This window comes from Cebus imitator, unplaced genomic scaffold (genome assembly GCF_001604975.1).
Source record: "Cebus imitator isolate Cc_AM_T3 unplaced genomic scaffold, Cebus_imitator-1.0 Scaffold212, whole genome shotgun sequence".
In the NCBI taxonomy this organism is placed as follows: Eukaryota; Metazoa; Chordata; class Mammalia; order Primates; family Cebidae; genus Cebus; species Cebus imitator.
This window is the reverse complement of record NW_016107527.1, coordinates 3,557,055-3,579,063: the sequence shown is the minus strand read 5'-3', so window position 1 is coordinate 3,579,063 and position 22,009 is coordinate 3,557,055. Positions and strand designations below refer to the sequence as shown.

Genomic DNA, 22,009 nt, shown 5'->3' with positions numbered 1-22,009 from the left:
AAAGATTCTGGAAAATCTAGTACAGACAAAAAGGCAAAGAATCATCTCCCCATAAAGGTTCTACACATTTGTATTTTCATCAAGAGTTAGTTAATTCATAAAACCTGGCATAAAGTAGCCAGCCCTACAAGCTTATACATTTCAGAAGGGGTTAAATTTAAAATATAATTGACCTCAATACAAAGAGACAAATTCTTACAGCCCTATAGTGAGATTCCTCCCTCAGTCTATATACAAAGATTTCTATATATCAAATCAAAATATCATTGACTATAACCATCACAGCCCTATGTTGGCCAGCAATTAACCTCGGAATAATCTTCCTGTCAGTTACATTTTAAAGACTTCAGGATTATTTTTATGGCTGCACAATTTGAACTTATTTCATAAACTGCTATGAGCTCTGGTTTTCACTTTCTGTTTTGTATAAGAAAGCACATTAGAAACTGGTTAATTAGGAGATTTATAGAATACCCAATCCTTTTTATTTTTTATTTTTAACTGTCATTATACGATATTGGAAATAGCACAGCCACTAAGAAATAGTTATCTTTGAAAAGGTCTAAGAGGATTACTTCTGACAGTAAGAGTACCTTTTGTGAAGTCTGACATCAACACAATTCAAATTGCCATGACATTAATGGAGAAAATGCTGCTATGATTGAAAAGAATATTGGAAAGAGGTGCATTAGGAGGGCTCAGTTTATTAAGGCCAAATTGCACTCTATTAATCTGTTAAAAAAAAAAATCTGACTATGGCAAAGCTGTCTGTAGGCCTGGACCTGAATCAACACTCAGGAAAATGTCTCTTGGATTTTCACTCATGAAATCAGTTCAAACAGGACTGGATAAAAAGTCACATGGATTCAAAACCAGCTGGAACACTGAAACCAAAGGACATTAGAGAGATGAAAGGTAGCACAACTAATTAAAGGAAAGTGTCCTGTAGGGCCCTACAGGAGTGAGTATTTGGTTCAGGATTATTTAACATCTTTATTAATGACTGAGAAGAGGATGGCGCTAATATATTACGAAATGTATAAATTGAGAAGAGTGGTAAGCAGCAGTGGAAATGCGAAAGAGAAAGAGGAGGTGAGATATGGAAAGAAAAGAGCAAAATACAGTTCCAGCCAAGAAAACAGAGAGCGAAATGGGAAAACATGGTTCACCATTTGATGCCTATCCCCTGGGACAAATGCCTTTTCATGGGGGCCCCTCATACAGGCTCCAGGGAACTTGAGATGTGATTTTGGTTGGCCCTGGGAATGCCAAGAATTAGCAGCGCCTCCTTTCGCAGAGCTTGAGACTTCCAGGGAGAAGGTGACAGATCAAAGCCCTGTGCGAAGAGATTGAGACTCACTTCTCTGAGCTGCAGACTCTAAAAGGGGCTACCTTGGCTGCCAAGGCCACCCCCTGAACAACTCGCTATTCCTCTTGGCCCTTGAGCCTGCTGAGTATGGCTCCCCAGACCTGGACTGGGTGACCAAAATTCCAGGGCCAGGGAGGGCAGCTCTTCCCAGCCAGTGGAGGGCCCTGATTGCAACTTAAACCCAGGCTCTCAGAGTCCACCCTTGGCCAAGATTCAACACATGCATGAGATTCTTGCTGCTCCCAAGGGCCTCAGTTGCCTACCTAAGCCTCTTCTCTCTCTGTCTTGGAGCAGATGTCCAGTCTTGTCTGGGTCTGACTCCTCCCCTCTGACCACACCCTGCCCCACCCTTTTCTCCCGTATCTTTGAGGTGAATATACTCCCCACACAGCCTGGCCAGGTTGGAGGTCTTGCTCCCACCCTACATGTGAGGCACAGATCAGGGCAGGCTTTGACGGTCTAATAGCAAGAGAAGCCAAGATTAGAGTTCTTTCTTCCAGACTGACTTTTATTAATATCATCGGTAGTATGGTTTAACCCATGTTTATGTCCAATTTAGGGCATACAATGTAGGTTAGTGGTTAAAACTATGTTGAGTCAGATTGCCTGGATTCACTCTCTTATTACCATTTACTCTCTCTGAGCCAAAACCTCCTTATCTATAAAATGGGGAAAATAGGTCCATTGTGAGACTTAGATACTACGCTCAGGGCGTGGCACAGGCTCAACAAACATTGCTACCACTGTTCAATTGAGTACATTCTGGCATTCTCTCTTGTATCTTTTTCTGTTGTGCATATTCAACTGCTTCATGAAAATATTATAAGTTCTGCCATGTCAGCTCCATGCAGCCATGCGTTTTGCCTGTCTAGCACATAGGAGTTGCTCAACAAACACATTTTGAATGAATGAATACATGAATGATTATAAGTTAATTCTACAGTACCTGGCCCTATGCTAGGCCCATAGAAACTAGTCAGCAAGGTATATGTGAAATTCATTTTCACTCTTGAAGGCAAGGTCCCCAAAAGCATTTATTTGGATTGCCTGTGAGAGATCAAAAATGCATATTCAAAAGTGATGGAGGTGTCAGGTGTGGTGGCTCACACCAGTAATCCCAGCACTTTGGGAGGCTGAGGCAGGTGGATACCTGAGGTCAGGAGTTTGAGAATGGCCTGCCCAACATGGTGAAACCCTGTCTCTACGAAAAATATAAAAAATTAGCTGGGCATGGTGGCAGGCACCTGCAATCCCAGCTACTTGGGAGGCCAAAGCAGAGAACTTGAACTTGGGAGGCAGAGGTTGCAGTGAGCCGCGATCGGGCCACTGCACTCCAGCTGGGGCAACAAGAGTGAAACTCCATCTCAGGGGAATAAAAAGTGATGGAGGAAGATAAGAGGAGGTGCAAGGAAGAGAAAGAAAACCATTTGAATATAAATTGCCAGGAGATATGACTTTGTATGGTTCATTTCTGCCCCATAGTGATGAGCATATTGAGAGTAACGACAGATATTAGAATGACATCATATCAGAAATTTTCACAATCTCTCCTTGAATGCACAAAAGAGAGGGGAACTATCTCTACTCTCAGGGGGTAAAGGCACCAGATATAAGAAGGTTAAGAAATGGAAGGAGAAGTGGTTAGGGCAGGGTGACGGGGCCAACGGTCCCGACAAGTTTCAACTACTAGATCTGTGGAGACAGACAGACAGACAGACAGACAGACAGACAGATAGACAGATGGTCAGATAGACAGACAGACAGACAGACGGTCAGACAGACGGACAGACAGACATATAGACAGACAGACAGACGGTCAGATAGACGGACAGACAGACAGACAGACGGTCAGATAGACGGACAGACAGACAGACAGACAGACAGACAGACAGATGGTCAGACAGATGGTCAGACAGACTGACAGATAGACAGACAGACAGTCAGACAGACGGACAGACAGACAGATGGTCAGACAGACAGACGGTCAGAAAGACAGACAGACAGACAGACGGTCAGATAGACAGACAGACAGACAGACGGTCAGATACTGGCCTTTATAGCTTAAAATACTCCTCCAAGGTCATACATAGATTTCTGAGTTCATTTCTCTACTGCGGTCACGCATTTCTCTACTGCGGTCACGCATTTCTCTCATGCAGCCCCCTTGGCAGATGATGGTATACATTTCAGGGTCAGGACACAGGGGTGGGTCTTGGGGTCACGGAACAGTGTGAGGGCTACCGGCTTTGTAGGGATTGAACCAGGACCCTACCTCATAAGTACCAGATCCTTGGATTAGCAAATCCATACACCAAAAAACTCAAATAAGGCATCTTGAATAGCATTCCACTGCCACTGAAGAATAAAGTCAAAACTCCAGGGGCTGGTATGTGAGGCCCTATAGACGCAGGCTCCAGTGTCATTTCAACCTTGGGTCTCATCATTTCCTGCAGCCTCTGCTCCTACTTAGGGTTTCCTCTAGCATGTGTCCTGGAATCTTCTGGCTCCTACCTCCACACTGTGCTTAGGCTGGTTTCTCTTCTTCAAATGCCTGCATTCATCTGTCTGGATACTTCTCGTCCCTCAAAGGTGGGCTGAAATGCCATCTCCATCAATCGATCCATCTGTCAATCAAAGACTTAACCAACCACACTGATTAAGTGTTTTCAACTTCGAGGCACTCGGCTTAAGCAAACAGGAAGGACTAAGACAAAGCCCCGGGCACAGAGAGGCTCTCTGTATACTTTCTGGTACTTTCCCTATTTTAACATTTTAAAAATCTTGTATTGTTGCTTACATACTCATGGATAAGATTCTTGAGACTGATGGCCAGAGATGTGCCTGATTCATTTGTATCCTCCTCATGGAATCTGTGGAGCTCAGTATAATGGCATCTAATAGGTGTGCAATAAATGTCTCTGGAAATGATCCAAGTTCAGGATCCTAGAAGCCTAAGACAGTGCCTGCCACACAGGAAGTACTCAGTACATACGTGATGTGGGCAAATGCACTGAAGCGAAGCTGTGAGTGCCTTCTCTGGTAGCAAAAGAATCACAAAGACATTGGGTGCTTTGTTCAAGGCCAACATGAAGACCTAAAGTGGAAACCAGAATGTTACACATTCCACATGATAACGAAAGACAGCAGTGTTTCACAGAGCAGGAGATATCCCTCCTGTGACAAATAACACTCCATTCTCTAGCAAACAAAAGAGAGATTCTGTTCTGAGACACAAATTTAAAGAAAACATGTCAGTATCAACAAAATGTCTTTCTCCATACTTAGAAGGGTAATCCACAGAGAAGCACTGAAGACAGACCTGGGCTTTTGTTTATTTTCAGCCTTCTCCTTCTCTTGTGGTGACCCCAGTCCTTTTAACCACACAGTTCAAAAGGTGCAGAGAGACACACTGCAGGAAACCAGGATGTAGTGACTTTATGATATTTGTCTTTAAAATTAAAGACATTTAAAAAGCCGCTGCCTGGACCACGACTCGGCGATAAAAAGGAATGAATTATTGATACATAAAAGAACTTGGATGAATTTCCAGAGAATTATGTTGAGTTAAAAGAGCCAATCCCCCAAAGGGTACATCTGGATGATTCCGTTTATATAAAATTCTTGAAATGATAAAATTATAGAAATGGAGCCGAGATCAGTGGTTGCCAGGCATCAGAGATGGGAATGGGAGGGAGGAGGGGAATGGGTGCGACTGTGCAAAGGCAACCTGGGGAGCCTTGTGACGACAGAGCTGTTCTGTGTCTCGACTGCTGTCAACATCAGTATCCTGACTGCGGGGCTGTGCTATAGTTTTGCAAGATTGAAGGAAACCAGGTAAAAGATGTTAAATATTATTGTCTTACAACTGCATGTGAATCTACGGTTATCTCAAAATTTAAAGTTTATTGTTTTCCAAAACGATCTTGAAAAAGAAGAACAAATTTGAAGGATTCACACTTCCTGGTTTCAAAATTTACTACAAAGCTACAGTAATCAAATAAGGCAGTACTGACATAAAGACAGAGATAAATCAATAGAATAGAAAAGAACACCTAGAAATACACTCTCACAAATATGGTGAAATGATTTTCAACAAGGGTGTCAAAACCATTCAATAGGGAAAGGACATTTTTTTCAACAAATGATGTTGGAAAAACTGGATATCAACATGCAAAAGAGTGAAGTTAGACCCATTTCTCATCCCATATGTAAAAATGAACTCAGAATAAATCAGAGACCAAAATATAAATTCTACAGACCTTTACAAGTAAACAGGGAAAGTTTCATGACACTGAATTTGGCAATGATTTCTAGGATCTCACACCAAAAGCATGGAAAATAAAAGAAAAAAATAATAAATGAACTGGACTTCATCAAAATTTAAAACTCCATGTATATTATAGGACACAGTCAACAGAATGAAAAGGCAGCCTATGGAATGGGAGGAAATAGTGGCAAATGATATATTTAAGGGGTTGATATCCAGAATATGTAAAGAACTCCTGCAACTCAACAACAACAAAAAGAACCCAATTTAAAAAATGGGCAAAGGACTTAATTAGACATTTCTCCAAAGAAGACACATAAATGGCCAGCAAGCATATAAAAAGATGCTCAACAACATTAATCATCAAGGAAATGCAAAACAAAACCACAATGAGATACCACATGACACACATTAGGATGGCTACTATCAGACAAATCAGAAAATAGCAAGCGTTGGTGAGGATGTAGAGAAACTGGAACCCTCGTGCACTATTGGTGGCAATGCAAAGTGGTATCGTTGCCATGGAAAACAGTACAACGGTTCCTCAAAAAACCAAAAGTAGAATTACCATACAATCCAGTAACTCTACTTCTGGGCATATACCCAAAAGAATTGAGAGCAGGTCTCGAAGAAATAGCAGCACACTCACGCTCCTAGTAGCATTATTCATCACAGCTAAAATGTGGAAGCAACCCATGCGTTAATCCATGGATGAATGGATAGACAAAATGTGGTATATACATACACTGGATTATTCAGCCTTAGAAAAGAAGGGAATTCTGACCCATGCTACCACATGGAGGAACCTTAAGGACATCATGCTAAGTGAAAGAAGCCAGCACAAAAAGACAAATTCACTTATATGAGGTACCTAGAGCAGTCAAATTCATAGAGACAAAAAATTAGAATGGCGGTTGCCAAGGGCTGGGGGGAAAGAGAGATGGAACGTTATTATTTAAGGATCATAGAGTTTCAGTTTTGCAAGAGAGTTCTGGAGATGAATTGCACAACAATGTGAATGTACTTACCATGACTATACAGTTAAAAGTAGTAAAAATTATAAATTTCATTTGTATATTTTATCAAAACTAAAAAAATAAATAAAACCCAGAACAACAACAAAGTTTAATTAAAAAGAAAACCACCGTCTCCCTGATCCAAGTCCTTGTCACTGTGTCTTAGTTTTCCAAACCAGTGGGATGAGAAAAGGAGCCCATTACTTAACAAGACCTCAAAGACTGCTAAAGTCTGGAGCTGCCTGAGCACCAAGCTTTTCTAACGTCTTTAATTAACTTTATGTCCATTTGATTCACATTCCCTCTGTTTGTTACTTAGTTCACCTGAAGTTACTATCAAATTCTCAGTGATGATTAAAAATGTGCTACTTATTCACCTTTGCACTTGACCTTAGGTAGCAGCAAATGGAGAAGTCAAAAACCACGGATTATGTAATGTCAGTTAATGGATTTCCAGCAGTGAAAAAAAACCCACCACAGATTAGAGAAATGGAAAACAGAGCTTTTTTTCTCCCCAGAGCCGCCCTTTTTAATTTGTCTGTTTCTGCTAGGCTCCAAGGTTAGCGAGGGCCGGACTTATCCTCTTTTTGGGTTTTACCACATATAGATGCTCAATGAACTTTTGTTGACTGAGTGAAGCTCTAAGCACAGCCACATGTGTTCCGCCCATAAATGTTTATGTTGTCACGTCCCCTCTTTTCAAACATGACTGACATGGTGACTTAGTAATTTATTATGAAGAAAATGAAAGGAATTTCCAAGGAAAGTTTATGGATAAAGAGCCACTTTTGAGAAGACGAGAGAAATACACATCCTCTAACAATTCTGGTTTAGCAGTACTCACTACTGGTTTGATCTCCCTACAAAGCCGGAAAAAACAACTGAATCGAGGTTGGTTTGCACACTTTGCACAGATTCCCATGCACATACATAACTCCCAGAAACGCAATTATATATGGTGCAAGTCGAAATCCCTCATGGTAGGCTATAACTCCCTCCCAGCTCTTCCCCAGTGAGCCACAAAGTCACCTTTACAATTTTATTTCAACCAGAGCAACACCATTTTTCATAATTACAGAGTTTTAATTTATTTTATGTGAGTGTCCAGCCTTTGATGTATTGAGCTAATTTAAGTGAAACTTGGTTAAAAACCAAAGATACAAAAGGGAATTTTGGTAGAAAGTAAAAATACGGAATATTTTAAGGAACCCAAAGTAGTACGAGTTGTCATGGTCATTCAGAGAGGTTTTCCCCTTAACCACACAGAAATAGAGTCTGACCTGTAAAGCCTGGTTGGTTCTGTTCCCCTTATTCTCCTTCATTCTTCCTCCTCCTGACGGCCTCACGACAGCCACTGGACATTGTTCCTGGAATGGAAACATTCCGTGAATGTCCACATGGGTGGTAAATTCGAAGTGTGCAACAAACATAAAAGAGAAAGTAGGACTAGGCGGTCACAGACATTTATTTTTGGTTAAACTTTTTCTATTTTTGAGACAGAGTCTCACTGTGTCTCCCAGGCTGGAGTGCAGTGGCACGATCTTGGCTCACTGCAACCTCTACTTCCTGGGCTCTAGCGATTCTCCTGCCCCAGCCTCCCAAGTAGCTGGGATTACAGGTGTGCGGCATCACATCTGGCTAATTTTGTATTTTTAGTAGAGATGAGGTTTCTCTATGTTGGTCAGGCTGGTCTCGAACTTCTGACCTCAGGTGATCCACCCGCCTCAGCCTCCCAAAATGCTGGGATTATAGGCATGAGCCACTGCCCCTGGCAGTTAAGACTTACAATACCAAAAAATGTCACTTTACCTGGTTTCTCTCATAATCAGAAGGGTCACAAGCTGTGAAGGGGTGGATACACCTTCTCACACTTTTACACCATGCACAGCCAGTTTCCACACATGCTGGGCATCTAGCAACACAGAAAACCGACTTAATTCCTGCATCTTTAGGACAATATTCACATCCTAGAATTTCCCTCTGTGATTCGACATGCAAGCATTTAAAAGAAGACAAAAAAAAAAAAAAAAAAAAAACCCTGGACAGATTGAGAGAAAGCAGGGACAGAGGACAGTCCTGTAAGGCTTTGTGCCCTGCTCTCGGAAGCCCTCAGGTTGATGGGCCAGAGTGGCACCTGCAGAGGTGTTGCCATAGAAACCTGAAGCTGGGTCACCTGCTGGTCTGTAAGTAACAAGAACCCAATGAATCTGTTTCTGAATCCAGTTCTGCTATTTGTCTACCCTCAGGTAAGTCCTTCTGGAGACAGATCTCTCTCTCCCTGCCTCTACCCACCCTGCCTTCCAAAATCAGGAAGCCCTCACTCACGCCAGCAGTCACACTGCAAACTGCCTGGAAGATGTGAGACAGAAAGTGTTAGCTGGCAAGCAGAGGCAACGAGGGGCCTGTGCTTGCTTCATAATCTAATTAAGAAGAATTGTGTGTCTACTAATCAAATCACCTATCATGATTGGGTAAACTGTGGAGGACTTAAAAAGCCCTTATGAGAAGGAATGTGAAAAAGGGAAATCCCGTATGATCTGGAAACGTGGCTAAGCGAGGCCAGAGGAAGCCTCAGCTCTAGCAAGGGGCGCTAGCACAGGGCAAGCGGACCCAGTTTGTATTTTATACCTTCTCCAAGAAATGAGGAAACATTCTGAGACCCTGACCTACAGAAACTGCAGTTTCCATGGAAGGAGGAGACACCCTGGCTTTTGTGTGGATCCGGCCACCTAAGTGACCTAAAGCGGGTTTGTGATTTGCACACTTCTTCTACCCCTGGGGTGTGATTACCATACTAAGTGCTTTCCTAACAGGAAGCAGTTACCTACGGAAAGGGCTCTCACCCTCCCTGGGGGACCTAGGTCTGAGGTCTAGTTCTTAATTACCGAGTTGTGGGACCTGGGGCGAGTCGGTTCCTTTCATCTGGCCTTTAAAACTGAGCATCAGGGGAGCTACATTATCTTTCAACTGTCTGAGTTACACAATTCTATTTAATTCTTCCCCTTTTTTCCTATTTTCACGAACTTCTGAGGCTTTCCATAGCAATTTTTGTATTTTTTTCTTCCTAAATTCATTCTGTTTCTTAGCAATAATTGAACGGGGCCCTTGTGTCATCTTTTTCAAAGTGCCTCCGTGGAGGAGATTAGGCCCAGGGGCTCTTGCTCTAATCATTCAAGAGCAGCCTCCTAGCTCAGCTTCAAGCTCAGATTCATTTTCCCCAGAGAAACCATGGCTCCCAGGCCAGGCCAAAAGAAACTCCCATTTGGTACTCGAACAGCTGGTCGATCAAACCATGGTGTGATCTACAGTCGCGACTCATGCAGTCTCCCAAGGTGCCCTGGGGACTTCCGTCCCAACTTCCAGTTGGAAAGTCAGGCGTCTGAGAAACAGATTTCCTGTGTCCTCTTGCTGCTTTAGAAGCGAAGAGTGAGGTTTGGCAATAACTCGGGGGCCTATGTAGCTCAAAGGAGCCAAATATGGTGAAAAGGGGGGCAGCAGGAACATGTTCTTTTGGTGAAAGGGACCGCCCCTTGTCCTTCTTGAGTAAGACTTCTTACCCCTAGGCTCAATGTTTCTCGATCTGCCTAAATTCCCGAAGCCATTCCAATCAGGAGAGAGCCTAGCAGTGCTCCTTCTTCTTCATCTTTTTTTTTTCTTTTCTTTTCTTTTTTATTTTTTTTGAGACAGTCTCATTCTGTCGCTCAGGCTGGAGTGCAGTGGTGCCATCTCGGCTCACTGCAACCTCTGGCTCCTAGGCTGTGATCCTCCCACCTCAGCTTCCCAAGTAGCTGGGACTCCAGGCACGCACCACCATGCCTAGCTAACTTTTGTATTTTTTGTAGAGATGGCATCTCACTATGTTGCTCAGGCTGGTCTCAAACGCCTGGGCTCAAGCAATCTGCCCACCTAGGCCTCCCTAAGTGCTGGGATTCCAGATGTGAGCCACTGCATTTGGCTTGTCCTTTCTTCTTTACTTATTTCAAGGCTGCCTCTCAGCGTTGGGAAGATCTATTTCCCTGAGGGTATAATCACTTAAGCACAATCTCTCTCCCTTGAGTTGCGAGCTTACTAGTCCGGGCTAGAACGTGAGCTGAGCTTATTAGCTCAGTGGCTCTCCCACCTCCCATTAGGCCATGCTCCAAAAGGCATTTTGGAAAGTTCTATCTCACAAAAGAGTTCTTTAGGAAATGGAAGAGTCAAACAAATAAGCAAATTAAGACCAACGAGAGAATATTCAAATTTCAAATAAAATCTTACTCTTTTAATGATAAGCAGTTGGTAAAGTTGAATCTGCCTGATAAATTCCAAGAACCGAAGGAGAACATCACGTTGACAACTGAAACATCTGGAGCGAAGGGAGGAAAAAAGTCATTTATGGTAGATTCCTGCTATAGTCAAGCATAGCTGTAAATGCAAAAAAAAATAAATATTTTTGCCTCCTCTGCATAGTGGGCGGGAGCGTGGCAGCTGTTTGCTAACATTTCAGTCAGTTTGTGGTTCCTTCCCATGGGCCATTCGCATCAGGCAGCCGGCGTGCACAGCTCAAGCCTCCAAACAGACTGAGCCCACCTCGAGTTCCAAGCCTCCCATGGATAATCACTAGGAAAAAGCCATTTTACAGCTCATTTACATCTCACACTCTCCTAGGGATCACTATCTCAGCTTTTAATTGGCCAAGGCATAAGAATAAAACAAGTCACCAAGCAAGAAGTGCCTAGAACATGAAAATTGGAACGTTAGAAATCCTGTACCTTCAGAAAAATCCACGCTGCAAATATTTACCTAACATACTCTAAAGGGTAGTTCCTATGGGCAGGGTTGCACAATCTTCTTGGGGGTCGACTGTTACCAAATCTGTGATGAAGGATTTCTTATCTGCCTTTGAAAACCTACTCATTGGTTAGAAAACCCCAAAAGAACAAAATAACAAAGATTTAAAGCTTCTAAAACAGCGTTAGAGACATAGAATATTTCCTGTGTCTCCTTAAACATATATACCCTGTCCAAGGTAGTGATTCCCAGACTCGGTTGTCTATCAGAATCACCTGAGAAATTTACAAAAATATAGATTCCAGGGTCATGCTCCTGAATATTCTGATTTAGCAGGACTGGGGTGAACTGCTTCCCATGGAACGATTGTATAGAGCCCAGGTTTGGGCATTCTGCCACACACAGAGTGGCACCCTTCAAATCCCCTTCTGTCCAGGGACCAGTGCTAATAACAAGGTATTAATATCTTTTTCCTTTGATGAATTAATAGGAATAGGAGATGGTGCTATTTATTTATTTAAATAGAGACAGGGATTCACCATGTTGGCCAGGCTGGTCTTGAACTCCTGACCTCAAGTGATCTGCCCGCCTCAGCCTCCCCAAGTGCTGGGATTCCAGGCGTGAGCCACCATACCCAGCTGAGAGGGTGCTTTTTAAATCCAAGTCTTGACAAAATAAGAAGCTGGCTTGCCTCCATTGGCACCCCTAATTTTCTTACTGAAATTTTATTAGTGTGTTGTTCACAAAGCCTAAGAACCCTTACCCTAAGGTGTCTCTCCACAGCAATAACACTCCCCATGAAAGCCAGAATTCCACATAAAATTCGGTTCACGTACAGTGGGTATATGTGAAATGATCATCTTCTGTTCTCAAGACAAAGAGGCTTGGAGGGCTGGCATGACCTCTCTGCAAAAGCCTCTGAACAGACACTTGATACATGTAAGTCGAATGAACACAGGGCCAGTCAGCTCTGAGGGACCCCCAGTGAAAATACACTTCAGTGGAATCTGTAAGTGTCCAGTGATGAAGACTGCAAAAGTCACACTTTTTTTCAAGCATCAAATAGGTACAAAACTCTATCTGGAAATATCACAAGGAAATGGATATTCATGATTTCTTCTATGAAAGCATTTAACTTAGGTGAACAAAACACAATGATAACAGCACGCTCAAGGAAACACCCTATGAGTGGGTTCAGTTCCCTCTGGCTACCTGGGTACCAATGCAGGGGTGTGCATCGAAGATCAAAGGGGAGTTAGAATCGCTGAGAAAGAGCAGAATCTGGCAAGAATAAATATGATTTATTCCATAGTAGAGACCACATGGAAGAGGTGACTTTTCTCCAATGTTTCAAAGCAGAAAGGGAGACAGGATTTTGTAAGTGGGGAAACTATTCTAGATTCAAAGGCCATGGATAAAGGCTTGGCAATGGTCACTGGCTGGCTGAGTACAAGAGGCTGGGAAGCGAATTTGTTTGCCTGTTCAGAATATGTAAGCTATTCAGAAAACGGCAGGTGAAGGGCTGGGTGCAACTGATGGAGGCTCTAAAAGCAACCAACTAGCTTTACAAGGTGATCTCAAATATTTCAGAAGCATATTTTATAGGTGAGCAAGGTCTGCATTTCCATGAACAAAATTAACCAGAAGTGCATCACAAAGGCTGCATGGTGTGGACAAAGTAAAGCCGAAAATTGAGGTGATTTTCCAAGCAATCAGACCCAGACAGCCACAGCCACAGTGGCTGAGAGGCATTTTTAAGCTCACATCTCTGGCCTGGTGCATTAAATTACCTTTTGAGGGATTTAGGATCAATTGGGTGCTATGGTCTGAATGTTGATGTCTCCCCAAAATTTGTATGTTGGAATCTAACACCCAATGTGAGAGTATCAAGCCATGAGGGCTTTGTGAAGTGATTAAATCATGAGGGCTGCACCTCATGAATGTGATTAGTGTCCTTATAAAAGAGGCGTGAGAGGGCTCCCTTGCCTCTTCTGTATGTGAGAATATAGCAACAAGGTGCCATCTGTGAAGCCAGAGGCCAAGCCCTTGGCAGACACTGAATCTGCTGGAGCCTTGACCTTGGACTCCCCAGACACCAGAGCTGTAAGCAATACATTTCTATTGTTTATAAATGATCCAGTCTCAGGTATTTTGTTATAACAGCCAGAATGGACTAAGACATTGGGTAACTCCAGCTCTCACCACAAAACCCACTCAGTTCCATTAATGATCCTCACTCATTCCTGGAGACCTACTCCATGAGCTCAACTCTACTACTAGTCCTCCTTATCTGAAGAGACTCAGGAGTCCTCCGTCTGCCCAGTGCACTGCCTAACCATCTTCTGAATCCACTTCTCTCCATCCCCCTTGGCCTCTCCTCCAGCTCTCACTTTCCCTCTCACCCGGACCCCTCCAGTAGCTTTCCTATCTGATCTTTTGGAACTCAGTCTTTAAGTCATTCCCTTCTTTGGTCCATCCTCCACCTTCAAACCATTCATTCATTCAACAAACATTTATTGATTGTGAATGGCTACATTGTGCCAGACACTCTTCTAAGTACAGCAGGGAAGACATCTTCCCAAAGTCCCTGACTCCATGGGGCTTACATTCCAGCAGGAAAGACAGACAATGCACAATTGAACCTTTCTGTCGTATAAATCTGAGTGTCTTGCCAGCCTCCAGCTTAAACCTCTCAGTGTCTCATCACAGCTCCCAGGATTCCTGGTTCATAAGACCCTTCACAGTTCCCTGGCTGCCTTCTTTGGTATCCATCTTCTCTCCCTCTCCCCTTTCCACCTTCTCCTACCCCATTTGCTTTGGCCATATAGAAGCTTCTTCAAATAAAGCTTTTTCTCTCCTGGCCATTGTGCAGGTTGGTCTCTGTCTGAAAACTCATCCCCCTCCTCTTTGCCTGGCTCAACTCTACCCTGGAGTCTGGACATCATTTCCTCCAGGAAGCTATCCTTACCCCTTCCCCTTCTGCCATGTCCAGTAAGGTACATTTTTCGTGTGCTTCTCATGGTACTCTATGTTTGCTGCATTTACACACCACATTGTAATGAGCCACTTACTTCTCTCTATCCCTGGGTGTAGTCTTTTTTTTTAGGGGCAAAGGGGAGTCACTGTATCCCGAGCACATAGCATAGTGCCTCACATATAGTAGATGTTCAATAAACACTTCCTGGACGGATGGATGAATGCAATGAACTCAAGCTGATAGAACACTTGTTGTTAAAATTTCTTTTCAGATCTCTGAATTATCTAAACCATTTGGGTACAGTCGGCCCAATGCTGTCTGGCTTTTCTGCACTCTCCTATCCAGCTCACCCTCCTCTTGTCATTGTCCAGGCATATCTGATAGTGGGGTCTTAGAGCAGAGGTGAGGAGAACCCAGGGGAAAAGTGGGAACCAGGTGGTAGGCAGCGAGTAAGTCTACAGAGGGGGAATGACTAGGATTCCTTGGGCAACCTGAACTCAAAAGCTTCCCTTGTTTTTCTGACTTTATAACAACAACAACAACCACCACCCCAGAAGAGTCCACATACCTCTGTAGGCTGCTCTGGTTGGGATGCTACAGGTGCATGTCCAGTTGAGCTGACTTTTATTCTGGCAGAGCTCCCTGCTGGAGTCCATATTCTTCACCATGCATTTGGAGTGTCTTGGAAAGAAGTTTCCCACCATAGTCACTGTAGTCTGTGCAGGGAAGAGATGAGGAAAAAATGATGATTTTTGCATCATTTCCATCCATCGCAGAACCTCACATGATTTCACCCTTTGATCCTGCCATAAGAAGGAGAATTTCCAAGAAGAAATTCTCTCAGCTCTCAGAAGAGCTGATGTAAAGAATGGATGTTCCTGGGTGACAGAGCAAGACCCTGTCTCCAAAAAAATAATATAAATATAAAAAAATAGATGCTTTGTTGGCTATTTGGTTTGCTCTTTCGTAAACTGCATATTCTTATTCTTTGACCATTTTTCTGCTTTGTGTGTGTATTTTTATCAGTTTTCAAGAGCTCTCTGCCTGGTGTAGATATTTATCTGTCATATTTCTGACACATATTTTCTCCTAATCTACTGTTTGTCTTGTAACTTTTGCTTGTGGCATCTTTTACCCTTACACAATGTGCTTTTAAGTAATCAAATATAGGGTTTCTTGTCTTGGCTATAAAGTGCTTTCCGAACTCTAGTTTATGGACAAATATGAAATTGTTCCAACGTCTTTACTGCTTTATTTTTTAAGTTCATGTCTTTAATCCATCTGGAACTTATTTTTATATAGAGTGTCAGATAAGGGTCCAACTTTATTTTTATCCAGATGGTTAATCAATTATGTCATCACAGCCATTTATTAAACAAAAAAACCTCCTTTTCCCACTGAACTAAAATGCCATTTTGTCCTATATTAAATTTCCATTTATCTGGAATCTATTTCTGAACTCTGCTCTTTTCCAATAATCTATTGATCTACTTCTATTTCAACGTCATTAAGTTTTTACTCCTGTAATTTTAAATATATTTAGCATCTGATAAGGCAAATCTCTCCTTCTTTATCTCTATTTTCATAATTTTCTTAGCACTTCCTGGACATTATTCATCCACATGAACTTTAAGTTCATTTTATCCAAAGGGGTTGAGGGGACTGAGTCTAAATGAAATCATATTAAATATATGCCTTAATATTAGAAAAATTTATATCTTTATGATATTAAGTATTCCCATCCAAACACATGACTTTGTTTTCATCTGTTTCTCTTTGATCTAGGGTTCATTTAAGAGGGTGTGCCTTGATGATATCCTAGGTTTTAAGATACATTTGTCAACTCTTCCTTATTGCTAATATTGTTACATAATGATTAAAGAAGGTGGTCTGTGAAATGTGCTTTTAGAATTAGTTAAGGTTTTGCTTGTGGTCAAACATAGGATCAAATTTGGATGACAGAGTGTTTTGTGTGTGTGTGTCTGTATGTGTACAGGGGTATGTCTTTGTGCCTGTACATATGTATATGTGTATAGTGGGGACACAACAAGACAATCTTGAAATTTCTCCAAAGTAACTTTTTCCCAAGGAAATGGTCCAAAGGAACAAGGCAGTCAGGTCTCCTGTTCAGAAGGAAAATTATAGGAATTAACATGCCAACAGTGGACTCCTTTTGCATCAGGAGTATGATGGGATCTGGCGGGAATGTGGGCTAAGTAAAGGGAACCTGGGAGTACAGGAAGTGGTCACCTTATCAGCACCTATGAAGAGCCATAGTCTAGACAAGCAGGCAGCTGTCTGTCTTCTGTTATACTTCTCACTTCCTCCCAGACTTGCTGCACTGCCACCTAAGACTGCTGTCTCCCTGGTTCTCGAATAAGCTTGCTAAGTCTAATCTAGCTCCTGGAGGTCACCCCTATCTTTCCATTGTCAAAAAGTTCTGTTTCTGGACCATATTATCATGCTGGAAGAAGGCCAGCTCCTTCAGTCCACCTCACCTGCACTGGAGTTCAATTATCCTTAGGGGATTCTGAGCACAGTACCGAATCCCAAACCATTCCCACTCACTCATCTTCAACAAATGACTGAACTCTCACTCATGCTGAGTCTTCAACCCAGCATTTATATCTGCACCACACATCTCAGCACACTATCACATATTATCTTGTATACATATATGTCTTTTTTTTTTTTGAGGGAGTTTTGCTTTTTTTACCCAGGCTGGAGTGCAGTGGCACAATCTCGGCTCAATGCAACCTCCGCCTCCCAGGTTCAAGTGATTCTCCTGCCTCAGCCTCCCAAGTAGCTGGGACTACAGGCACCTGCCACCATGCCCGGCTAATTTTTTGGATGTTTGGTAGAGATGGGGTTTCACTGTGTTAGCCAGAATGTCTCAATCTCCTGACCTTGTGATCCACCTGCCTCGGCCTCCCATAGTGCTGGGATTACAGGCGTGAGCCACCACGCTGGACACATATATGTCTTGAATTGAATTCACTGCTCAAACATTATAACAAGAGTATCAGAATTTCTTTAAATCATATTTTCACCAATTCTTTTAAACTTTCCACATTTCCTTCTAGTTCTTACCTATGTAGTTTTTATGTAACTGGAATTATTCCATTTATTTATTCCATAAATATTTATCAGGCTCGTTACGTATGCCAAGTGCTGCACAATGCACTGATTATACCAGTGAACCAAACAGCTTTGTCCTTGCTCTCCAAGAGCTTATAGACTAGTGGAAGTACATGGAACACTCCACTAGAATAAAACTGGAGGGCCACATGGTATCAAGGGATCATCAAAAGATGACGGAGCTAAGATGGTACCATGGAAAGGGAAAGAACCAGACAGTCAAGGTACCCCTTAGAAGTAAGGAGCATAGGGCAGGACTGGAAGTGGGAGATATGGATATGGGGATGTTGGTGAGCAAATGGATGAATGGAGTTACCACGAGTACCATACATGGAGAGGGGGCACACTGACAAGGAAAGGCAGACTCTGGCTGGAAGATTCAAGACTTCAACTTTGGGTGTATGTAGTTCAAGACACTTGTGTGATACTCAAGCAGATGTGTCAAATTGGGTATGGGCCTGGAGCTTAGAGGAGCAATCTGGGGTGGGGATAAAGGAGACACGAACATACAGATGACTTATAAAGCCATGGAAGAGGATAAGGTTGTCTAGAGACAAAATATAGAGTAAGAAGAGAGGAAAAGCCAGAACTAGGCCTTACATGGCTCCCAATATTTAGAGGTAGGGAGAGAAGGAACCAGCAAGGGAACAGAGGCCTGGCCACAGAGAAGGAGGAGAGCATGCAGTGGGCATGCCACAGAAAGCAATGGAAAAGACGGTTTCAAGAATGCTTCCTATCCGCCAAGTAACATAAGGACCGTATAGTGTCTGCTGGAATGGCAGCATGGAGTTCGCTAGTGACCTTACCAAGAACCGGCTCAGGGAAAGAGTGGGACAGAAACCAGGTTGGAGTGGACCTAAAAAGAGAAGACAGCATGTTTTTTTCAGATGCAGTGGGAGAGAGGAACCAGTGAGGTGAAGGTATTTTTGTGTGACTTGGGTTCCAGATGAGTATGGTCAAAAAGCTAAAGGTCGTCCTAAGAAACCCAGCATAGGACTCCTTACCAGGCTGATAGTGTGTTGTTTTTTTTGTTGTTGTTTGTTTGTTTTTTGAGACATAGTTTTGCTCTTGTTGCCCAGGCTGGAGTGCAATGGCATGATCTCAGCTCACCACAACCTCCACCTCCCAGGTTCTAGTGATTCTCCTGCCTCAGCCTCCCGAGTAGCTGGGATTACAGGCATGCACCACCATGCCCAGCTATTTTTGTATTTTTAGTAGAGACGGAGTTTCTCCATGTTGGTCAGGCTGGTCTTGAACTCCTAACCTCAGGTGATCCGCCCGCCTCAGCCTCCCAAAGTGCTGGGATTACAGGCGTGAGCCACCGTGCCTGGCTCAGGCTGATGGCTCTTTCTTGAATCAAACTGGATAAAGAGGAAGTAAAGACTGAAAGGGAGAGAGGGGATGCAGAGGCCCCTGGGGAGTCGATTAGCTGGCAATATCCACGGGGCCAAAGAATTACTTGCTGCACAACACTCTTATCAGGCCAACATATCTTATTTTACTGAATCATTCCTTATTGCTAAACAGTTTCATTATTTCCAGGTTTCTAATTCTATAAATGCTACTGCAAGAGCATCTTTATGCTTAGGGATTTTCTTCTTTCAAGTTATTTCCTCAGAATTCTAAGGCTGAAATTAATGCTTCAAACAGAATGAATTCATGACTTTTGAAACATGCTGCCAAATTGCTTTCCAAAAAGGTTGTGCTAATTGGCATCACCAACACTGGGTGTTAGCATAGCTTATTATCGCTTTAATTTGTATTTATTTGAAAACTAGTGAGGTTGAACATATTTCCATATTTTTATCTACTTTGTGAATCTCCTCTTGTGAGAATATATGTGTTTTGGCCCACTTATTTTTCGGTGTGTTGATGTTTTTCATTTTAATTTTTCTTAGTGTTATTATCTTATAATGAATATTTTGTTTATGGCAAATATTTTCCTGAAGTGTGTGTTTTAGTTAACTTTTTTTTTTTTTTTTTTTGAGACGAAGTTTTGCTCTTGTCACTCAGGTTGGAGTGCAATGGTGTGATCTCGATTCCCCGCAGCCTCCACCTCCTGGGTTCAAGCGATTCTCCTGCCTCAGCCTCCCAAGTAGCTGGGATTATAGGCATCCGCCACCATGCCTGGCTAATGTTTTTGTATTTTTAGTAGAGACAGAGTTTTGCCATGTTGGCCAGGCTGGTCTTGAACTCCTGACCTCAGGTGATCTGCCTGCTTTGGCCTCCCAAAGTGCTGGGATTACAGGCATGAGCCACCAGGCCCAGCCAAGTTAACTTGTATTTATTTATCATATAGATTTTTTTAAAAAGGAAATCACATATATGAATATCTTTCTTCCATTATTACATACTATATTGCTTCAGAGGTAAAATAAATTATCATACTTTCAAATTATGTTCAATTTCATTTTCTGTTACTTCTGTGACTTATCTTTACATATCAATTTCCTAGTCTAAATTTTATTTTTATATTTAATGTAAAATATGAAATTACATTTCCATAGTATAAGCCAGGTTATCTCACACATTTTATGAAATTATTTTTGTTTCCTCTTACTTTATGACATCTGTTCTTTAAAATTTTTACATCTATTTCTGAGCTTTCTACTATATTTTCTGAATCTATATTCCTAATTTAAAACCAGAATCATGGATTAAATTACCGTTGATCATCTATCTATCTATCTATCTATCTATCTATCTATCTGTCTGTCTATCATCTATGTTTGCAATCTAATGGGAGTGGTCTTGCCTAAATAAACTTCTGTTTTTTCAAAATATGTTTTGAATATTCTTGATCAGTTCATGTTATTCCACATGAATTTCATATTAATTTTAAATAAATACTTATTCAAAATTCATTGGAATTACATGAAGTCAAGAAAAATAGGTGAGGAAGAAGTGACATTTTTATGATATCTTCCCACCAAGAAATGTAGAACATGCCTGAATATGTTCAAGATGTTTTCCATATAGTCTAAGAAAATACTTTGTGTATTTTTATTTATGCTTATGTATTTAATTGATAAGGTTTTGCTATGATTACTTACAAATAGCCTTAAGACTGGGCACACTGGCTCACACCTATAATCCCAGCACTTTGGAAGACCCAGGCAGGTGGATCACCTGAAGATCAGGAGTTTGAGACTAGCCTGGCCAACATGGTAAAACCCCGTCACTACTTAAAATATAAAAAATTAGCCAGGCGTGGTGGCCTGTGCCTGTAATCCCAGCTACTCAGGAGGCTGAGGCAGGAGAATTGCTTGAACCCAGGAGGCAGAGGTTGCAGTGAGCTAAGATAGTGCCACTGCATTCCAGCCTGGGCAACAAAGGCAAAACTCTGTCTAAAAAAAAAAAAAAAAATTGGCCAGGCGCCATGGCTGACGCCTGTAATCCCAGCACTTTGGGAAGCCAAGGCAGACAGACCACGAGGTCAAGAGATCAAAACCATCCTGGCCAACATGGTGAAATCCTGTCTCTACTAAAGAATATAAAAATTAGCTGGGCATGGTGGTGGGTGCCTGTAATCCCAGCTACTCAGGAGGCTGAGGCAGAAGAATTGCTTGAATCCAGGAGGCGGAGGTTGCAGTGAGCCCAGATTGCACCACTGCACTCCAGCCTGGCGCCTGGCGCCTAGCAACAGAGCAAGACTCTTTCTCAAAAAAAAAAAAAAAAAAAAAAATAGCCTTAATACACCACTGCCCTGCTATCTAACTACTATTACAAAGAACGGCTTAAGTTGTTCAAAGCAAGAATCACTTTTTGGTAGCTGTCTCCAACACATATCTCTTTTAGTAAGAATGGTTTTCAAGCAGGATACGTACCTTGCTCTTAAGTTTATAGCTGAGTAGTTTTGTTGTTTTTATAAATAGGACCTTTTATTCATGAAGTTAAAAGTTTGTTTTGTTTGACATGTAGTAAGGTTATTGATATTAAATATTTATTGAACATTCAGCACTATTCATTTGAATAATTTTTAAAGCTAACGTATTTAGATTCTGCAGACATGCAACCACTTAAGATGAGCAAATAATGGTACTTTTTTAGATTTAAATCAAATAATTATTTGTATTACTTCTCTCTTGTGTTACTGCAGTAGACAGAGCTTCACGAATAATGTCAATAATATTAGTGAGGGTGGAATTCCTTGGTTTAGTTCTGTTCTGTAAAAGAATGTTTTGAGGATGGGCTTGTCACTTATGCCTATAATCCCAGCACTTTGACAGGCTGAGGTGGGAGGATCACTTAAGCCCAGGGGGTTTGAGACGAGCCTGGGCAACACAGGAGAGCCTATCACTACAAGAAATTAAAAAAATTAGCTGGATATGGTGGTACACACCTGTAGTCCCAGCTACTTGGGAGGCTGATGTGGAAGATCCCTTAAGCCCAGGAGTTCGAGGCTGCAGTAAGTTAAGATCATGCCACTGCACTCCAGCCTAGGGAGCAAGTCCCTGTCTTAAAAAAAAAAA

At 42.1% G+C, this 22,009-nt stretch overlaps 1 protein-coding gene across 2 annotated transcripts in view; it reads right to left on the bottom strand.

Moving 5' to 3' along the window:
- Positions 1-22,009, bottom strand: part of PLXNC1 (plexin C1) — a 160,014-nt gene that overhangs the window by 72,212 nt on the left and 65,793 nt on the right. For both annotated transcript variants that reach the window (XM_017548650.2, XM_037745770.1), the window contains exons 6-9: positions 14,968-15,115; positions 10,910-10,997; positions 8,462-8,564; positions 7,933-8,019 (exon numbers count right to left, since the gene is read on the bottom strand). In XM_017548650.2, the coding sequence (XP_017404139.1) occupies positions 7,933-8,019; positions 8,462-8,564; positions 10,910-10,997; positions 14,968-15,115 (426 nt within the window). The remainder of the gene's footprint in view (positions 1-7,932; positions 8,020-8,461; positions 8,565-10,909; positions 10,998-14,967; positions 15,116-22,009) is intronic.